We start from the raw sequence: 22,710 nt of genomic DNA, 5'->3' as shown, positions 1-22,710 counted from the left end.
TACCCTTCCAAGCTCAACTGCGATGAATCCTAAAAACTAAGAGAATATCAATGCGGTCACAACAAGAAGTCATAAAATACCAGAGTCTGAAGAAAAAAAGGAAATAGATGACAAATTGGTAATAGAGGTAGATCTAGAAATAAGAGAGAATGTGAAAGAACCTGAAGTAATGGCACTACCGGGTAAGCCACTTAAAGAGAAAAATAAAAATGAGGCTAAACCGGTGATTAAATTACCATTCCCCTCTAGAGTAGCCAAGAAGGATTCGAAAGCGAAGGATTTTGAGAAGTTTGCTGCAATGTTCAAAAAGTTTGAGATTAACTTACCCTTCTTTGAAGCACTGGAGAATATACCTTTGTACAAGAAATTCATGAAAGAAGTGATTTCTAAAAAGAGACCAGTAGGAGTGGAGCCTGAAGTGGTAACTGAAAAGTGTGGTAGAGTCTCACCAGAAAGGAGGATCCCAATCCAGAAGAAAGACCCTGGAGCAGTGGCAATTCCTTGCACTATTAATGACAGATCGTTCAAGAAGGTGTTAATTGATTCTGGTTCTAGTGTAAGTTTAATGCCATTATCTATCTTCAAAAAGCTTGACATTGGAAAGATAAGCAAGAGTGAGACCAAATTGAAATTTGCTGATCACACCATTAAGCAGTCATATGGGATAGTTGAAGATGTATTGGTGGAGGTCGGTGAGTTTATCTTTCCAGTTGATTTCCATATTATGGATATTCCCGAAGATGAAGAGACTCCTATCCTTCTTGGGCGGCCATTTTTGATTACTAGTCGATGCAGTCTGGATCTCGAGAAAGGGACACTAACAGTAAAATCATTTGATGAAGAGGTAACAATGAAGGTCTTGGACGTCAAAAAGAAAGGTGCATGTGGAAATAATAAATCGTTGGTTGGTATGATTAGAAGTGAAGGAGAAAGCAAAAGTCCAAAACCCCTCCCAGAAAAAGTATCGAGCATAGTCTCTCATGTGGGCTCAGCTCAGGCATCTATCATAAGTTCTGCGTTCATTCAAGAAGTCAAAAAGAAGAAAAAAGAGGACAATCAAAGTGAGAAGATGAAAGTGGATAGTAACTTGAAGAGAAAAGCAACCAGGTTTGGAGAAGTGACAAGCAACCAGGTTTGGAGAAGGGACAAGCAACCAGGTTTGGAGGAGGAAGTACCCTCCTTAATAAAGGGTAATGGACCGTCGAGCCATGCGACGTTAAACGAAGCGCTTCGTGGGAGACAACCCACGGTTTTAATAATGTGGTTTACTTTTTGTTTTGTTTTTCAGAAAATAAAGAAAAGTGGGTCTCTCTGGTGAAAGCTAGGAAGCGGCAGTTGGAGTCGCAGTACCCTCTGTGAGTTCACCCTCGCTATCTCGAATTTAAACATTGAGGTCAATGTTTGGTTCAAGTGTGGGGGGGTTTTTATTGCGTTCTGTTTTTATTTTGAGTATTTGTTTTTCCTAGTATTTCTATGCTATTATGTTTACCAGGTGTTACAGATTGATGAGATTTACCGGATGGTTGATGGAGTGGTAGTAAAAGGATGAAAGATCCAACCCAAACTTGCACCCCAGGCATCCCTGGAAGTTGATTCAACCAAAAATAATTGTTGGACGCAACTTGATGACATCGGACCGAGATTGAAAGTTGGTACACACGAACCGGAAAAGGAGCAAAATCACACGATAAGTACTATGGATCCTGTAAGCTATGCCCAACATGGTGAGAACACAAAAAAGCCAGAAATATATCATCATAAGAGAGTAGTTAGGTATGACTTTATCACTTTGAATTTGCGTACATTCTGCTCATATGACACTACATGATGACACAAACTGAGGCACGTTATTTCTGTTTCCCTCTGAGCCTTTCTAGCCTTCCCATGTTTATTTTTATCCATTGTAAACCCCTTTGAGCTTGTATCCCTTGTTTGTGTTAACCACATATATTAACTCCTGGCCAAAAAGGAAAAAAATATTTCTAATTTCTTACCCTGCTCGGCATAAGTGTTGTAATGTTGTGTTATATCAGTGCAAAAATTGTAAGTTTGGGGTAGTACACCTAAAGAATGGCGAGTGCGAAAAAAAAAAAGAGAAAAGAAAAATGTTGAGACATCAAAGTTTCTTAAGAAAAGGAAGAATTTGAAGAAGCACTCGCCTAAACAAAGAGACTCATTGATTTATCACACACTCAAAGCAAAAAAAATTGAGTGAAGCAAAAAAAAGAAAAAAGGAATAGAAATAAGGGTGTGGTTAAATCCTATGATGCTATAAGAAGCACGAAAACAAGAAAAACAACACGAATGCTAAGCCTATAACCCTTGTGTATCCTTTTCCTTGTTTATCTCACCGCACCTAAGCCCCGCTACATCCCAAAGACCTCAAAAAGTGTGTGCAGAGTGTTTGTGTATGAAAGTAGAGTTTACTCAAATTTAAAAGTTGGTATTGCATATCATGACTTGTGAGAGAAGTTCATTTTAACCCCGAGAGAATTGGTGAGAAATGTGAAAAAGCATGCAGGTGAAGGAGTACTTTGACGTGGAAGTGAAGCGGGAAACCCAGTTCGTGAAACTGGAAAAATTGATCGGAAAGGTATAAGTTGAGTTGCGAAAAGCATTGGCTGTATTGTGGTAAGCGTGAATTCAGGGGTGACCTTTGTTTTGTTCTCTCATGCATCACTTGAGGACAAGCAATGAGATAAGTTTGGGGTTGTGATCGGTCACCATTTCTACTTAGTTTCGTCATAAATTCGGCATAAGATCATTATACTTGGTAACACTTTGTGGTTGTTTTCAAGAGTTTTTCGTTGATTCCTTTAATATTAGTTAATTGCTGGCATTATGTTTTTGTGCCCTTTATCATGTCTTTTTAGATGCTTTTGATCTCTCTACTTGGTGGTTGTAGGTTAATTCTGGATCAGATGGAAATTTCACAAGTGTTGGTGTAAAAGAAGTTGAAAATCGTGACAAGCGTGTAGTATTTTGATCATAACTAGAGCTTCGTAACTCGGAATGACGCGGTTCCGGTGGCAAAATTTCGCTAACAAAAAGGGCTACAACTTTGATGTTGAAGTCAAAGCCAAATTATGAAGGCAGAGGCTGACACGGGCAGCCCGTGTCAAGTGACACGGCCGTGTCCAACCTGCTGAAGGATTCTCCCCAAAAGTGGCAGAAGCTGACACGGTCAGCCCGTGTCAAGTGACACGGCCGTGTCAGCTGGTGCGGATAGAAATTTAGAATTTTTCTATTTTTTTATTTTTAAAGCACCAGGGGCAATTTTGGGTGTTCTGTCTTGGACCTGAAAACCTAGATTAGATTAAAAGTGATTTTGAGACAAGAGGAGAGGCACTTTTTGCATTGTACGATAGAATTCCAGAAAGAGGAGAAGATAGCTTCATCAAGGGTTTGGGAGACGGAGAGATTCAACGGTGGACACCATTGAAGATCAAAGTTCCCAATTATCTTTGTAATGTCTAAATTCTTTACTTTGTGTTTCTTGAATATTATGAGAGGCTAAACCCCCCAATGCTAGGGGTGTCCCTGATTTGATTTGTAATGACTCTGGATTCCGTATTTCTTTAATCAAATGTTTGTATTATTCAATTCGATTGTATAATGTTTTTAATGATGTCTTTATCGGATCAATAAGGATTGTTTTATGGTAAACAATTTGTAGGACTACGATTGATAAGGTTTGTGTACAAATGAACCTTATAGTTATCACCTAGGACTAGGGATACCGTAAGGTTATTTAGAAATTCTTGATTAATCTCAGCTTTGGTTTTCTCCTATGTCTCTAAGGACTTAGGTAATAGGATTATAAACCAAAAGGTTTTCACTAAGGACTTAGGAAAACATCCTTAAGAATAAATAATTGTATTCTATGAACTTGTTAAAGAGATCTTAATCCAGAGGAGTTATAAAGCAAATCACACACCTTACCTTGGCATTATTCTCATTTTATAAAAAGTTCAATTTTAATTTCAGCAATATTTGTATTATTTCAGCTTATTTCTTTAATCATTAAAACAACAACCTTATGTTTTTGTTTAATTGACTTATAACAATAACTTGTATTTCCTACGCAGTCCTTGAGATCGATACTTGGGGTAAACCCATTATAACCACATCGATGAAAATAGTACACTTGTTATTTTACCGATCAGTTACAGTTGGTTGTTATATAGTTTGAGATTGTAACTAACTTCTTCAATCAATGAATCAAGATCTCTCTCTCTCTCTCTCTCTCTCTCTCTCTCTCTCTCTCTCTCTCTCTCTCTCTCTCTCTCTCTCTCTCTCTCTCTCTCTCTCTCTCTCTCTCTTTCTCTCACTTTCGTGTGTTCTTCCTTCTCCTTCAATGGAGTTTCACATCTTCTTAGATTGTATCAGAGCAGGTTAATCATGTTTTGCTTCCGCTGCAATCGATTCTGAAGCTTATGTTTCGATCGTTGATTCGTTTGTTTGGTTTTTCGTTCGATTTGTATCAATCATTGTGAATCGTTCATACGTTTCTTCTTCCATTGATTCATTGATTCATCGTCTTATTTTTTATTCTTAATTAGCTACGCTGGCTGGGATAAAGAATAGTAACAATCAAATGCAGGATCAGCTTGATCCATACTATATCCATCCATCTAAAAATCCTGCAACAATTTGCATCACACCAGCTTTATCTGGAGAAAACTATCATGCTTGGTCGATGAAGATGAGGAGAGCGTTGGCAAAGAAGAACAAAGTTCAATTTGTTGATGGCAAAGATGTAACAATATTGTTCACACATGGATCATTAATTCAATAACACCTTCTATAGCTCAAATGTGGTGTTCATTGAAAATGTTGTGGATCTGTAGAGAGATCTTAGGGATCGGTTCATGAGAGGAGACAAGGTTCGTGTTGCACAGTTATATCAAGAGATCTCAAATCTAAAGCAAGTAAGTAAAAAGATCTCTGATTATTTCACAGAATTGAGAAGCTTATGGAAGGAGCTCGATCAATATAGGCCAATGCCAAATTGTACATGTCCTGTGACTTGTACATGTCTTGCTATGAGAAACAGTAGAAGCTTTAGAGCTGAAGATCGTATAATTCAGTTCTTGATTGGTCTGAATGAAGAGTTTCATGGAGTTGTTTCCTAAGTGCTACTTATGGATCCATTACCTCAAATCAACAAAGTATTTTCTATGGTGCTTCAGCAAGAGAGGAAAATTTGTGGAGCTGGAACTATTTTGTCTGGAAATAATACCACTGAAGATGGAACTGGAATGGTGAATATTGTTGATAGTACCAAATAATTTGGAAGGGGCAGAGGAAATAGTGGATATGGCAGAGGAGGAAATAATGGAAATGGCAATGGCAAAGGCAGAGGTAATTTCAAGTTATGTACACATTGTGGTAAAAACAGGCATATTGTTGATAATTGCTACAAAAAGCATGGATGTCCTTCTAATCTTGGTCGAGGATCTTCAGCACACATCAATAAAGTTGAAGCAAATGTGGCAGCTGGATCTTCCAATAATGATGCCAACATGACTTTGACAAAAGAGCAATACAACAATCTAATGATGCTACTCGAGAAGCACGCGTCTTCAGCATCAGTAAACATGGCAAAGAGAGGCAAAACTTACATTGCTAGTTTCAATATTATTAGTGGTGTTAAGTGGATCTTAGACACGGGTGCAACACATCATATATGCAATAATTTATATTGGTTCTTAAAGCATGATAGGATTGACCCCATTATGGTGAATCTACCAAATGGAGATTCTGTAACTACTTCTATATGTGGAGATGTTAGAATATTCCAAGAATTTGTCATTCATGGTGTATTGTACCTACCAAAATTTGAAGTAAATCTGATTTTTGTTTCAAAGTTGTGTAAATAGCAAGATTTCAATCTTGTTTTTGAAGCTAATAAATGCATTATACAGGCAAGGAGGAATTTGAAGAGGATTGGTTCACCTAGTGAGCTGGATGGACTATACTACTTGATTTTAGAGAAGGACATATCTCATAACACTAGCAATGCAGGTTTTGTATCAAGCACATTGACAAGTAAAAGGAATGAAGAAACTGCTCCTGCTATTCTTTGGCATTTGAGATTAGGACATTTATCACATGATAGGATGCAATGTATTAGCACCAAGTACATCTACATTCCAAATAGTATGTGTGTCAACAAGCTAGACAAAAGCGTTTACCTTTTCCTATCAGCAATAATAATGCATGTAATCTTTTTGACTTGATACATATTAACATATGGGGTCCTTTTAACACAGCTTCAGTCCATGGTTTTAAGTACTTCCTAACTATCTTAGATGATCACAGTCGACATGTTTGGGTTGTGATGTTAAAATCCAAGATGGAAGTTGGTGAAAAGATAATAGACTTTGTCAACATGGTTGAAACTCAATTCAGCAAGAAGATCAAAATCATTCGAAGTGACAATGGGACTGAATTGTTAATGCCCAAGTTTTATGCTTCAAAGGGCATTATACATCAAAGAAGCTGTGTGTAGACACCTCAACAAAATGGGAGATTTGAAAGGCTCCATCAACACATACTCAACATCAGTCGTGCCCTCATGTTTCAATCAAACTTGCCAAAGAAGTTCTGGTCATATGCTGCGACTCATGCAGTGTATCTGATGAATAGAATTCCCATAAATTTACTAAGCAACATATCATCATTTGAAGTCATGTATGGCACCATACCTGATTTAAGTTCCTTGAAAGTTTTTGGTTTCTTAGGCTATGCTTCTGCACTCCCTAATAATAGGCATAAGTTTGATTCGAGAGCTAGAAAGTGTGCATTCTTGGGATACAAGGCAGGTATGAAAGGTTTCATACTCTTAGACATTACCACTCATGACATATTTGTATCCAGAAATGTTAAATTTTTTGATATGACCTTTCCCTTTTCTGAATCATCTGACACAAACATACACACAGAAATCTATATAGACCAATCCAAAACCAACAATGCTGAAAAAGAGTCTGGTCATAACCTCCACTGTTTCCTCACACTGAAGTTTCACATGAATCAGATGATGAATCTATCTCTGATCTTGTTTCTTCAGATGTTGAATCTATACCAAATCATGTGTGTAATACGGTGAACTGAATTTATTTGAAATGTGCGGATAGCAAGAGTCGCCACCGACTTTTATTTTATCCAATTTATAGAAAGGCTAAAAGAACAGAAAAAGACCTTTTAAAAAGATTTTGAGTTCGGGGGGTAAGTTATACAAAGGGAAGGTGTAAGGCACCCTTTGCATCCATGGTTATCCATGGGCTCTTATTTGCTTAGCTCACTTTGAAATGTTTGAAAAGGAGGTGCGAAAAGTAAAAACTTTGAAGAAGAACTTTAGCTTGTAAATAAGCGTAGTCTTTTTGAATTTGTTTTTGGAAAAGAGAGGAAAAAGGATTTTTGAATTTAGAGCAAGCAATTAATAGCAACTACCCTAAGTTGGAAAAATTGTTCTTTTAGTCTTTCGGGCGAAAGGGTCTATCCATTCCATAAGAGGGCAGGAAGCCTTTCAATTGGATGCTGAAGGGTCATCGAGATATCGTTCGCCATAAGACTGTCCCTTGCCATAAAGAGGGCAGGTAGTCTAAGGGAAGGATATAATAGTCATTTAACCTTTAGGCAACAGGCGAGGATACCTTAGCAATTTGGGACAATCATTTTATAAGGCAACATCGAGGGAGTTTCAATAACTTTGAAGGCGACAGGCAACATTGCTTTAGGTATCCTCGGAATCGAGGGACTTGACTATTTTTAGGCAACAAAATTAAGGCAACCAATTAATAAGGCAACAGGCAACAAGAGGAATTACCCTAGAGGTGTGTGTGTGGAACAATCAAGTGGTTAATTCAGATATTTATCTTATAATTAGTTATCCTAATTCTGTTAAAGGCTTGCACTCCCTAAGATTACTAACCACGCAGTTTAAAATTGCAGAATTTAAAGGCGGAAAGATAAATGTCCTACGCTATTACAATAAACACCTGCGGGGAGGGGGAATTAAAAGGAAAAAGAAAATAAGAGGGATCAATAATTATTATTTTTTAGCGCTTTGATCTTTTCGGCGTGGCGCGTAGTCGGAAGATCATGTGCATTTAAAGTTCTCAACAATTATAATGTAACATATCAAAAATTAAAATTGTAATAATTTAGGCACACAAATGAACAGGCAAAAAGGCAAACCCCAAATGGGACAAAAGTTAATCATAGTTAATAGAACGAAGCAAGTCAAAAAAAACTCAAACTAGGACTAACGTTTAAAATTATTTTGATCACAAACCTAATCTGAAAATATAATTAATTAATTAACCTAAAAACTATTTAATCAATTAAAACAAATTTAATAATAATAAATAAAACTAATTATAAAGTTTTATCTAAAAACAACAATTTTAAAATAATTATCAAAAAGAAATAAGAGAAATAAAGATAAAATAAATAAAATTGAAAAGAAAAGAAAAAGGGAAAAGAAAAAAGACTTAGCTGGGTGTTTTAATCCTGTGAGGTATAGGCTTGATGGTGCATGGTAGACTTGCAGGTTCTGGTACATTGGATCCATCTATGCATGCATCTGACGGTGGTGAGCGATGATGCATCATGAGCTACGTATGGGAGTAGGCGCACATGATCTACAAGTAAGAATTGAGAAGCAAGAAGAAAAAAAAAACAACAATTTGTCACACACAGGGGTCGAACTGAGGACCCCTACATTACCACACCAATGCCTTGCCATTCTCGCTGCAGATATTAGTTGTTAATAGAATGGTCTGGGTAAAATAAATATAAAAAATAGATATTAAGGAGAAAGTCAAACACGGGGTCCACCACCAACATGCGTTTCCAATGGAAGTGAGAGAGAGAAGTTGGACTCATTGACCACGCAATGATGTTGCGACGTGTGTAGTCAAGGGTCTGACCGGGTCCACCACCATACGTATCAACCATTAGAGACGCCCCACGCATCATCTTCTTCTTCACCAAACCTGCAATAATTTAGCTACAAAATTTGCTATTGAACTGCTGCGACAAGACTGTATCACTTTCGTAGCTAATCACCTGTAAATTCAAACTCACAAAAAACGATGTTAAGCAAAAGGAAAAAACGCCCAGATCCCACTAAGGGAACCTCCTAATCACGGCCAAGGCTTTTTCTTGACCGGATACGTCCTAAAACGCTGGTTCGAAATCGAAACTTCTTTGAGCCCTAACAATGGTGGCTTGTCATTCTCACGTCCAAACTTCAAACCAAAGGTTTAATTCTCGTCTAAACATCACAAGGAACTCAAATATTCCATTAGGTTTCATTAAAACATGATAGAACATTGAAAACGAAAAAGACAAACATGCATGGATATGCAAATCGAAAGTTGTGCATTCAAAGCTATATATATTGTGTCTCATGGTCCATGCTTACTGTTTGATACCTGTAGGAGTGAAGGGCATGCACGTATGGCCTTGAAATCTTCTAAGAATGTTTTCTTCTTGTGCCCTAGTTTTTGTGAAGATTTTGTAACTTTGAAATCCTTGTTCTTCCTCTGATTTTCGTGTCCCCTAATGCTGAATGAATATGTGTATATATATGTGAAAGAATTAGGTCAATGGTTTAGGAAATATATCATGTAATTGGAGAAAAGAATTTGATTGAAAATTTGAATGATTTCTTTCTATTATTGCACTCAATCTTCCCTAAACCAAATGCCACGAATTTCCTTGATTAATGTGGTATATTTGACAATTAATTGAATCAATTCTGAAGCCAAATCAAATCTTCTATTAGTTTTATAATTTTATTTGATTAAATTATGATTTTAATGAATAAAATCTATAAAATAATAAATAAAAATAATAATAATGTAAGAGATATATTCCATGGTCGTGGATGGGCTTAAGATGACATTAGGACCAAAAGAAATCAAGCCCATTTAGGAGAAAAATCATTTTGGACCATATTTCTCTTTGTACACCTCTTGAAAATAGGTGAACTTGTGCACATTGCCATTTCCTCATTTTTCAACATTTTTTCAACTTCTTGGACTTTTTAGAAACCTTGAAGAGTCCTCTAACCAATGTCTTTGGTCTCATACCAAAATAGTTTTCCATGCTCCTTGTATGTTCTTTTGAAAAAGATGACTTTTGGTTGATTTTCCAAAGGACCTATAATATTTTGAGTCATATCTCTCAAATGAAACATTTTTAGACTTGGCATGTGAGAGACAAAGTTGTATAAAATTCAATTTACTTCAAAATGAGCTTTGGATGAGAAATTTCTGAGAAAGTATGAGAAAGATATGGCTGGTCAAAGTTCCGTTGACTTTCACCTAAAAACCCTAATTTAGCAACTTAGGTTTTTGATGATTTTGGAGCTTTTCTTGACGAATCATGATCAAATATTGATCAAATGATGAATTATACTTAAAGGTTAGGATGTTGACCAAAAGTAGGGAACTTTGACTGTGATTTGACCATAGTTTGACTTTTAGGTCAACCAGTCGATTATTGATCGTTTGGGCCATTGAGTGAGCAATCTTTTGAATCGAGGCTTGAAACTTGGCATGAGGATCCTTTGAGGCATATGAGAGGTTATGAGATCCACTTGAATTGTCAGAACTTGATTTTACTTTGAAAATATCAAAACCCTAGTTTGAGGGTTGTTGTTTAGGAGAGAGACTGCCTGCTTCCTTCTTGTATATCTTTGAGCATTTGAAAGTCAGATGGACTGAAATATGAATAAATATGTTGGGCAAATTTTGGGGTATGACAATGTGTCCACATCTAATGCCTTGCCCGATATTCCTCCTTTATCCATCAACAATGACACAAATTCTCCTCCTCTTGAGCCAACTATAAAATCCAGTAGAGTATCACAAAACACCTGTCCATCTCAAAGATTACATTTGTGATTCTAATACCGTGTCTTGTCAATATCCTATTGAAAAATGTATGTCCTTTTCCAAGCTTTCACTTGGTCATCAAGCATACATTTTGTCACTCTCATCTGAAAATGAACCAAGCAACTACTTGGCTGCTTCTAAAGATCCCATATGGGTTCAAGCGATGCACACTGAAATAGAGGCTCTTAACAACAATCAAACCTGGGAATTTGTTGAACTTTCTCCTGATGCATCTACCATATGAAGTAAATGGGTCTACAAGGTTAAAAGACATGTTGATGGCACTATCGAGAGGTTTAAAGCTCGTCTGGTTGCTCAGGGTTTCAACCAAACTGAAGGTTTGGATTATCTTGAAACTTTCTCTCCAGTTACCAAACTAACTACAGTACGAGTTCTCCTTGATTTGGTTGTTATTCATGGCTGGGATTTACATCAATTATATGTAAATAATGCATTCTTACATGTGATTTAAATGAAGCAGTGTATATGTGAGTTCCTCAAGGTGTAACTGCTCCTAAAACTAGCCAAGTATGCAAACTCACTAAGTCTCCATATGGATTAAAGTAGGCTAGTAGACAGTGGTTTGAGAAACTCACTACATTCCTTATGGCACAAGGTTTCAAACATGCTGCTGCTGATCACACACTCTTCACCAAGTCCAATTTTACCTCTTTCACAGCTTTATTGGTGTATGTTGATGACATCATCTTAGCTGGCACTTCTCTAAGTGTCTTTGAAGAGTTGAAACAAGCTTTGCATCGTGCTTTTCGCATCAAGGATCTGGGAATATTGAATTTTTTTTAGGGCTCGAGGTTGCTAGATCTTCTAAAGGTATTACACTTTGTCAACAGAAGTATTGTCTAGATCTCCTTCAAGATGCTGGTCTCGCTGGATGTAAGCCAGCCTCCACTCCCTTGGATGCATCCATTCGTCTTTATCAAGACAATGGCAATTTATTCTCTAATGTCACTGTGTATCGGAGACTTGTTGAAAGATTGATATATCTCACCACAACTCGCCCTAACATTGCATTTGCCACGCAACAACTCAGTCAATTCATGAGTTCTCCCACTGAAGCACATTATCGAGCTGTCTTGTGTGTCCTAAGATACCTTAAACGGTCTCCTGCACGTGGTATTCTTCTATCCTCTTCATCTGCCTTACAAATCCTGTGATTTAGTGATGCTGATTGGGGTGGTTGCATTGAAACCAGACGATCAATTTCAGGATATTGCTTTTTCATTGGAGACTCATTAGTGTCTTGGAAATCCAAGAAACAACCTATTGTTAGCTGCTCCTCCACAGAAGCTGAATATCGAGCCTTCGCATTCGCGACTCGTGAACTTCAGTGGATTTGTTTCCTGTTGCATGATTTTCACCAACATCCATCTCGTCTTCCCGTCTTGTACTACGATAATCAAAGTGCCATACAAATTTCCTCCAATCCGGTGTTTCATGAAAGGACAAAACATCTCGATATTGATTGTCATTTAGTTCGCGGGAAGCTTCAGGCTGGTGTGATGCGTCTTCTTCCAGTTTGTTCTCATGATCAAGCTGTTGATGTGTTTACGAAAGCTCTTGGTCCACGTCCATTTACTGATTGTTTGGGCAAGCTTGACTTGGTGGATATTTACCAACCTCAAGCTTGTGAGGGGGTATTAACAGTAGAAGAATCACGTAGCAAGTTGCATGAAAATGATTCACTCACGTAACTTATAATTAATGAGAGTTTACTATCTTACCATACATTCTCATGCATTGGATTAGCTACTCTTTTGTTCAGTTAGGTTAGTTACAATTGGTTGTTATATAGTTTGAGATTGTAACTAACTTCTTCAATCAATGAATCAATATCTTTTTTTTTCTCTCTCTCTTTTTCTCTCACTTTTGTGTGTTCTTCCTTCTTCTTCAATGGAGTTTCACATCTTCTTAGATCTGTCTTCCTACTATCCATTTTCTACTCTAGTCAACATATAAACAAAACTAAATGGCTTTTTAGGTAATCCTTATCGTGTACCAAGTGAATACCACAACCTTGCCGGAGTTTTACTAGTTGACATTTATAAGACTAAACATATATTATGTTTAACGAATGTGTTTATTTATCAGTTATGTGAGGACATAATACACAACTGTTGTGAATCGAATCATTCAATACATTAAGGATATTGTGTTACACTTGGTCTACATATACATATTTATCCATCCTCCATTAATAAACTTAATACCAATCCAACTGGGTGGATATCTTGACACCATAAAGTCATGTTAGGGTGTTGTGTATATCTTGGAGATGTTTGATCCTGTGGTTTGTGAAAAGTTAAGTTACTTTGTCTCGATTCTGAGCCAAAATCGAGAACAATAGAGTTGCTGCTAATTTAGTTTCTAAATCATGTGGGCTCGGAAACTTACTTTTTGAGCAACAAACACCAATATCACCATTCACATTGCATGCTTATGCTTATCTTTTGAATGCATTGAATAACACTTTATTCATCTTGTTTTTCCTGCTGCCCTTACAACACCACAATCTCTAAACAACATATTTATGTCTACATGATACATAAGTCTTGCACAGCATATTTGAAACTCCTCATATCTCCACTGGCATGCACAACCATATTGATGCTTGGAAAATTGGAAGAGTTTTCTAGAAGTTTCTAAAATCAAGCACATGATAAATATGATTTATCAAAATAAACCCATAAGCAACTTGCAAATCTGTTAAACATCTGTAAGTTTTTCAATATGATTCATCAAAATACACCCATATGCAAGTCTTTATTTTTATCACGCATGAAATCTATTAAACATCTGTAGGTTTTTAAATTCTTTTTCTTATTGTATGTTCAACATTGCCCTAATATTTATAAAGATCTTATTGTATGTTCAACATTGCCCTAATATTTATAAAGATCACAAGTTCCTTCTGGGGACATTACATCAAACAGCAATAAGTGACATCACATAGCACAAGAGATTATAAGATATAAACAAACAAATGAAGGCAGAAAATAGTAAATTCAGAAACATTAGCATAACATCCAAACATAAAATCCAAACATCAAAGCAGCATTTTTAAGCCCCTAAAGCAAATGTTCAAATTGCAAACCGAATTACACCTGACATACAGTGTGTCAAATGTAAGACCATCCTAAATGCTTAACTAGTAGGCACAATCTAAACAAGAAAAGTAACATAGTTGCCAATAGTTTCTGACAGTGGCATGCTGTCACAGATGATCAGTTGTAGTAATAGTCTTCTTCAACATGGCCAGCTGCAAAAATAACAGATCCATTGGTAATTCATTTTTCAAAAAAAGCCTAAAGATATATTAAATACAACAAATTCAAAACACAAGGTGTGCCAAGATGACAGAAGAGTAATTGGGAAATGAAATGATTGAGAACTCAGAAAAGTTTTGAAGTCTAACGTTGAAGATTTTTGCCCCGACTTGCTTGAGCATCAGCATCTCTGTTAGAACCCTTATAACATTAAAAAAACAGGCATTTGTTAAAATCACCATATAACGGGAGAAGATATAAAAAACAGGCATTTGTTAAAATCACCATATAACGGGAGAAGATATAAAAAACAGGCATTTGTTAAAATCACCATATAACGGGAGAAGATATAAAAAACAGGCATTTGTTAAAATCACCATAAAATCACGAGTGGTGCCACTAATCTTCTATTCATGAATGCAACTAGTTTGCAAGTTTGTACAAATTAAAATGTCATTAGAAAAAGTATATATCATAAATGATTCTCAAATCAAAGTTAAAAGAGGTAGCAATTACAACTACTTGTTTTCAAATACCATCTTGAGTTTTCCACCTAATTAAGAGATATGGCAATTTAACAAACATTTTTACATTGTGTCAATAAGGAGAGGGTATACCCTAGGAACATGTTGGACAGTGACTGACTTGAAGTTACCCTTCAAGTCCAAAGCCTCATTACACAGCTCCCTTAAATTCGGGTTGTTGACTTTCCAATTACCCGCAAACTGTTACAAAATCAATAAAATTCTGTGGTAAATTCCTTAAAAAAAAAAAAAGAATTAAAACAAATGATAAATAACAATCACTATAATTACTTAGAATTTCAAATCACTAGGTAGTATTTTATGAACAAGTACAATATAGTGGAACAAACCTGTTCGCAAACAAGCTTAGAATCACCTCGGATTTTTAGATGATCAATCCCTTTGTTACTGGCTTCTTTCATTCCCAAAATTAAACCTTCATACTCAGCAGAATTATTTGTTTGAGTTCCCAGTCCTTGACTGAAGCGATGGACCTTTAAAGAAACCAAGAGTTAGCTACATTTGACACATAGTTTATAGTATATAGTTTATAATATAAATATGAATTGATACATAAGAGTATACACCTCATTCCCAGAACGAAGTACAGCTCCTGCACCAGACTTTCCAGGATTTCCACTAGATGCACCGTCGAACTCGAGGGTTCCGTAACGCTGCAAGATAGAACAGTGTTATGATACTAAACAGTTACAATTACACAAACACAAATTAAATAGATAAGCAAATTGACATCTTAAGCGAAAAACTGTGATTAATCAACCGCATATCACATTGTAACATCTGTACCGACTTAAATCGTCAATGCAACCGCGAAAGCTTTTAGGCAACTGACGTTATTTAAAACCTTGGATATGACTATAGATCAATAGTGTAAATTAATATTTACAAATAGTAGTTGTTAGTTAGTAAGCAAAACAAATCATCAAATGAAAATAATAGAACAAAATAAAATATAAGAGGCATAAATCCAATTCACGGTTTGTATAACTGCATCAGACAATTACAATCAGTTAGGCAGAAATTAATCTATAATTATTAATTTAGATCCGCTGGCTCTCAAGATCATCATGATCAATAACTGTATCACCGGAGTATATACGCCGGAAGTTACATAAAATCGACTATTGAGTGCACAGGTCGCCGGAAAAATATAAAATCGGAAAGAAAGAAAAACCAAACCGAGACGCCTGAAATCGTAACCGGAGATTGCACAGGTCGCCGTAAAAAAGTAAAATCGAAAAGAAAAAAGTAACAAAAACAAGAGAATAAAATCGTAACGGCAGAGTGCACAGCTCGATGGAAAGTGCACAAGACGGCTGGAGAGTGTACATACATGTCGCCAGAAAAAATTTAAGTGCACAAGTCGTCGGAAAAAAAATGTAAAATCGGAAAAATAAAATGTTAAATCGGAAACAAATGTTGACGATGCAACAGACACCGGAAGATGCGTCGAACAGTCACCGGAGATAATGATCAGGTCGTTGGAAAATGCACAGTTGCAAACAGATATAAAGAGTAAAAACGTAACAAACTCTATCAACATGCATTGATTAAAGAGAAAAATGAAAAGTGAAAAAAAGAAGATTCACCTCTCTCTGGTTTCCACGACTCATGCTTTCTTCCTTTTTCTCTTCTTTTCTGTTTCTGTTTCTACTCCAATGCTTGCTCTAAGTAATACTAGTACTATTTATAGACGAACTTTTTTGGTAATATAAAAAGATATTTATTTTTCTATTTAATACCAAAACGAAAATAACTGAACAAAATCTCGAAAGGTTTCTCAAAAAGTGCAGTAAATGATGGGAGAAGATTTAGATTAGGGTAAAAATGACAAAAGTGGCGGTTACAGAATCTCTACACCTTATCGTAACATCACAGCATAATCATACTTATGTATAATCATATATTATCATAATCATATACTATCATAATCATACTTATCTATAATCATATACTGTAATAGACTTGATAATTAATCAATAATTAATTATTAATTAATACAATAAGTAATTAATACAATAAGTAATCTCTCTAACCCCACTATCTCCGTGAAAAATATCATTATTGTAGAAATAGTCAAAATATAGAATAAGTAAAAAAAGTTCCCAATTAAAAAACCACTACTCCAAAAACATTATAGACGTGCTATGACAATTTAGGGCAAATGGGTCGTGGCAGGCCCCAGAAACAAACCGCGACCACACCAATAGCAGTCAGTGTCTTTTCTCCATTGTCTTCCATATACATAGGCAACAATAAAGCGAGAGTGACCATTGAAAATATTAGTAGAAGAATCGTGTGTCTGTATGAGTAATTTAAATTTTAAGATGAATAATGTATTATAAACACATAAAAAGAAATTTAAAAACTCAAATGAAAAATGTTAAATTAAGATTCATAAAACATAATATAAATGTAATGAAGCTATATATAGTAGCTATTTTAAAAAACGAAGAAGTTGAAAATGCAATAGGCAAAAAGTTGTTATGGTGATAGCGCTCCGTGAAAGTAGTGAGTTTCAGTGATAAAATTCACATAAGAAAGTTATTACGGTGATAGTGACCTGTAAAAATAGTAGGTTTCATTGATAAAATTCACATAAGAAAGTTATTATGGTGATATCACCACTTCTCATCACATAACATCTTACAACAACTATCATCTCTAAACAACTTACAAAACGACAACAATGTCAATAACCAATCATGACAACATATTCAATTCACAATTATAATATCAATGCATTACAATATCGTCTCTTCATCACGTCACAACGAACATCTCATCATCTCAACAATTCAAACACAAATCAATGCAATTTAAATGCAATTCAAATGCGATTCGACTTATGCAAATGCATGTGGTACCATTTGGAGTAAAACTCCCACCGTCTCAAAATTTGCCGTTGGGCACACCGTCGCTATTTGCCATCAAGGCTACCTTCACTTTTGCCATTAAGGCCACCGTCTCTTTATGCAATGGATGTTACACAATGAATGCAACATCCACACAAACACAACATTTACAACACATCACAAACATTGACTAAAAATCATTACTTTTATAGTAATTCATCACTTCACAATCACTTCACTATATTGTAACATCATACAACAATATATAACTTCACAACCACGTCACTATGTTGTAACATCGTACAACAATACATCACTTCACAACAACAATCACAACATCAAACAATTTCATTTAAAGAAAGCTTCAAAAAGGTTTACAAAGGTTTTCAAATCATATTCATTAGAAAGACATCAATTAAAGCTTCACGGAGGTTCAAACGACACTTAAAAAGGAATTACGGATCAAAAGATACATCATTTCAAAGTTTGAACAAGTTTTGCACAGCAGGGTCCGCTTAGCGACCTTCCAGTGAGCTTATGGAAACTCAAATTCAATAACCCAGCTTGAAGCGCGCTAATACAGACTAAAAATAAAAGCGAATCAAAATCGCAGCTCCGCTTAGCGGACCAGCTCTACTTAGCGAGCTCGCGCGTTTTAAATTTTTCACTCAGCATCCGCTTAGCGAGCCAGGGCTGCTTAGCAGACGTGCGATTATGTAGAAAAATAACAGAACCACACAGCATTGCATAACCACACTTCCACCACCCAAAACTCATCCCAATTAACAATTAAACACATATAATCACAACATCTAACATCATTCATCATCAATCATCAATAAAAACATGTTTTCAACTAAAAATTCATGCAATTTCATCATAAAACCCTAATATTCTACAACATTCAATCCATGGATCCTACATACAATCTAACCCATCCTAAACATCATCATGCATCCCTTTAGCATGAAAGAACCTCACCCTTACCTTGGGTTTTGGATTGAAGTCAACTCTATCTTCAAGACCTAGCTTCTACTCTTCTCATCTCTCTTCTCTTCTTTCACAATTTTTTTGTTGCCAAATGAGCTCTAATCCTCAATTATGTTGTTTTGTTAAACCCTCACTAAACCTCAAATTACTAATGGGCTCTATTTAGCACCTCTCAATTACTAATACCGACTTAGGCCCAATAACTCATAACACTTACTAACTTATGCTATTTACTAATAATACTCAATAAATAACACAATTATCACATAAGCACATAATTAACACATATTTACCAAATAATTCACATAAGACATAATTAAATAAATACGCAAATAAAAACGATTGTTACAACCAAGGCAGTTGAAATGAGATGAATAAATGCTCTAATAGACGACAATTTCAATTTTCCTAGTTGAACTACTCCAGCTGTCAATACTTCATAATTTGAATTATGAGCAATTGGTTCACCGGTGCCAGTAATCCTTTTGATGGTTCCATGGCCAGACGTAATCCTAAGTTGATAACATAATCATCAGTGCGAACCTAAATTGAAAACATAATCATTGGTGTAAATATGTTTTTAATCTAAATCAATGTATTAAAAACAAAATAATATGAATTTTATCAAATAGCAGGACCTAGATCTTTACAAATTTCAGAAAACCAACATTTGTTTACTCCAACTAGAGGACCTAGATCTATTTAATCCATAAAAATTGTTTTCCATTAAGGGTCACATTCATTGTCGAGGAAAATGTGAAAATTCTGATTTTTAGTTTTAACAAAAACCATAAGCCAAATACTCACCTTCACCATACAAACATGCAATAGACAGTACTTCTCGTAAGAGTGGCAACAATGACTCCATCACCTTGTACCTGAAAGAGAGAGATGAACAATGATGAAGGGGAAAATGTTGGTTTTGCTAGGGTTGGGGGAGGGAAAGAGAGACGAGAAGACAGAAAGAGAGAGAGAGAGAGAGACAAGTACACATCTTTCAAAATTCAAAATGAATGGAGGAAATTGTTTGCTTGGTTAAAAGACTAAACTGTGAAACTCAATGGATATTAAGAAGCAACCAATAGGAATATGAAAAGAGAGTGTCACTTGAAGGAATGGATAAATGTGATTGGTGGCAATAAAACTTTGATTTAGCAAATTACAATAAAGGGCTTTGTTAAGGGAAATTTTATTTTTCATTAAAGGGTGTTTAGTGGCATATCTTATTATTAGTTAGGTATTTGAATCAAGCACTTTAGCTGATAGTTGAAGAGGAACACACTAATAACCATGTAGATGAAAAAAATAGATACAACGATTGAACAAGAGCACCGTGAAGAAGAAGATGCAAAGCACTGGCTACCTTGGGTTAACATCATCAAAGGTAACTGCTTACCCTCTAATGGAGTTGAAATCGCATACACTCTCCCTAGTATTATGAATGGTGAAATTGAAGTGAACATTGAAGAGAATGTCGTAGCATCTAAAATTAGGTTTAGGGAAAATTCCTGGGTAATGTATGTCATAAGATATGATCTATTTATGAATGTTGTTATAAAATTCATGATTAACACGTGGAACTTCATATCTCTACCAGATCTATACTATAATGAATAATGTTACTTCATCATTATATTTGATTTGAATGGTGATAGAGATATGGTGTTGATACGAGGACCTTACACAATCCGTCGCAAACCAATGCTTCTTCATGAATGGAAACCTGATTTCGTACTGAAGGGTGACATGGTAAGAACTCTTCATGTATGGGTCATATTCCCCCAACTTCCTCTGGTATGTTGGGGAGAGAAGAGTATTGGGAAGATTGTTAGTGCCTTGGGAAAACCAATGATGACAGATGAGTGTACAACTAAGAAACTATGAGTTTCATATGCTTGTGTCTTAGTTGAAATTGATGTCACAGTGGAGTTGAAGAACCATATTAACATTAGAGGGCCAAAAGGAGACATGATAAAACAGGTGGTTGAATATGAATAGAAACATCCATTTTGTACTAAGTGCAATAAAGTTGGGCATGAATGCAAAGAATTGAAAAATCCACCCAAGAAAATTCCTAAATAAGAGAAGAAAATATGGGCTCTTGAGCAAAAGAAAACATACCACAGGAGAATGCAGTCAAAGAACATATACTAGAAATCAGAGTACAATAGCCTAATAAGGATCATAAAGTCTGGACAGTTATGAAATCAACTATGAAACGAAGAGGAAAATGGATAATGGTGGAAGACCCCATAGTAGGATGTAAGAATGTTTTTGCAATATTAGGTAGTGGATCAAGCCCAGGGCATGCAAATGAGATAACATGATGCTATCTTGGAATGTGAGGGGCCTGAATAAAAGGGCAAGACATGTTGAGATAGTAGCCCATCTCAAGAAAATTCATGTGTCTTGTGCTGTGCTTTTAGAAATAAGTCTCAAGAATAAAAATGCTACAAAATTTAGACTGTCGTTTGGGAATAATTAGATGGACAATTATGACCAAAATAATAATGTTAGGATATGGATTTTGTGGAAACGTGAGGAACTTGACATAAAATTGGTTGAATGTAATGACCAATATGTTCATTGCAAATGAAATAGATGGAAAGATGACCCATTGGTTGACTGCCATATATGCTAATAATCAATCGTGTCAGAGGAAAAATTTGTTGACAGATTTAAAGAACTATAATCAAAACATTTAAGGTCCTTGGATGCTCATATGGGACTTCAATAATGTTTTGAAGATTGATAATGGAATTGGTGGTCATCCTGTACGAGGGAAAGAATTTAAATACATTGAGAATATGATGGAAGTGATTGGATTGTATGAACATTATACTTTGGGAAGCAAATTCACTTGGTCCTACAAACACACTAATGGGATAATGTACTCAAGGATAGACCTTGTCATCTATAACAGGGAGTGGTTCTTACAATTCCTCAACTGTAAAGTGGAAGTCCTCCATCTATGCATCTCTGATCATTTTTGAATCAAAGTTCACAAAAGAGGAAAGTCTAGTAGCATACCAAAATATACAACTCAATTCAAATTTATGAACTGTATTACTGAAAAACCTAATTTCATGGAGGTGGTCAGTAGTATCTGGACAGAGAGGAAAGGGATAAGCCTATGTATATTCTTTGAAACTCTGGACTTCTAAGGTAATCAAAGCTACTAAGGCTAAAGAGAAAATTCTGATGAAGGCCTCCAATGTCAACTAGATCAAATTGAGGGATGGAAATAATGCTTATTTCTATGCCATTGTTTGAGGTAAAAATAAGAAAATTGGTATGTATAAATTAGAAGGGAGAGATAGTCAAAGCATAATAGGTGAGAATAATATTGAAAATGAGGTAATCCAATTTTTTGAAGACTTGGTTGGCAAATCAACTCAAAATCAATGACATGTGGATATTGTAACACTTAGAAATGGAGCTAAATTGCAAGAAACTGATAGGCACTATCTTATCCAACCTATCACAAATCTTGAAATTTGGGAGGATCTCAAAGTAATATGAGAGAACAAAACACCTAGTCTAAATGGATTCACTTTGAAAATTTTCAAGTCCACTTAGAAGATCACTAAAGTAAATGTTCAGGCAGTTATCCATGACTTCTTTGATCATCATTAAATCCATCTAGTTGTAAATTTTTCCCTAGTTACATTGATTCCTAAGTCCCTTGTTGCATCAACCATGAAGGAGATGAGGCCAATAACATGTTGTACAACTATATATAAAATTATGTCTAAAATTCTCTGCTAGACTGAGTAAGGTTATTAATTCTATGGTTGATGACAGCCAATCAAATATTGTTCCTGGGAAGGTCATTCATGACAACATCATCATTGCTCATGAGCTTCTTAGAGGATACATTAGAAAGAATATTTCTTCCAGATATGCAATTCATATGGACATACAAAAGGCCCATGATACTGTGGAGTTAGGTGCACTAGAAGATATCATGAAGGAAATGAATTTCCCACTAAATTCATTGATTGGATAATGGTATGTTTCATAATTATATCCTTCATATAATTCTTTAATGGCAGACCAAGTGCCTGCTTGAAGGCTAGAAGAGGGGCTAAGACAAGGTGATCCAATATAACCTTTCCTCTTT

At 35.6% G+C, this 22,710-nt stretch overlaps 1 protein-coding gene across 1 annotated transcript; it reads right to left on the bottom strand.

The window, feature by feature from the left end:
• Positions 1–13,917: 13,917 nt before the first annotated feature.
• On the bottom strand, positions 13,918–16,498 carry LOC131627001 (uncharacterized). Its single transcript, XM_058897840.1, has 6 exons — positions 16,332–16,498; positions 15,309–15,395; positions 15,072–15,215; positions 14,815–14,922; positions 14,347–14,398; positions 13,918–14,190 (listed from the first exon to the last, which is right to left on the bottom strand). The coding sequence occupies exons 1-6, from the start codon at positions 16,353–16,355 to the stop codon at positions 14,156–14,158; spliced, it is 450 nt and encodes a 149-aa protein (XP_058753823.1). The 5' UTR covers positions 16,356–16,498; the 3' UTR covers positions 13,918–14,155.
• Positions 16,499–22,710: the final 6,212 nt, after the last annotated feature.

Source organism: Vicia villosa, unplaced genomic scaffold (genome assembly GCF_029867415.1).
Source record: "Vicia villosa cultivar HV-30 ecotype Madison, WI unplaced genomic scaffold, Vvil1.0 ctg.000345F_1_1, whole genome shotgun sequence".
In the NCBI taxonomy this organism is placed as follows: Eukaryota; Viridiplantae; Streptophyta; class Magnoliopsida; order Fabales; family Fabaceae; genus Vicia; species Vicia villosa.
The sequence above is the reverse complement of the archived record's forward strand: the minus strand, read 5'-3'. Positions and strand labels throughout refer to the sequence as shown.

Excerpts from the sequence above, each read along its gene's own strand:
- LOC131627001 (XM_058897840.1), bottom strand. The coding sequence starts at position 16,355 with ATGAGTCGTGGAAACCAGAGAGAG. Across the intron at positions 15,216-15,308 it reads TACTTCGTTCTGGGAATGAG|GTCCATCGCTTCAGTCAAGG; the intron begins GTGTATACTCTT and ends GTTTCTTTAAAG. Across the intron at positions 14,399-14,814 it reads CTGTCCAACATGTTCCTAGG|GGTTCTAACAGAGATGCTGA; the intron begins GTATACCCTCTC and ends TAATGTTATAAG.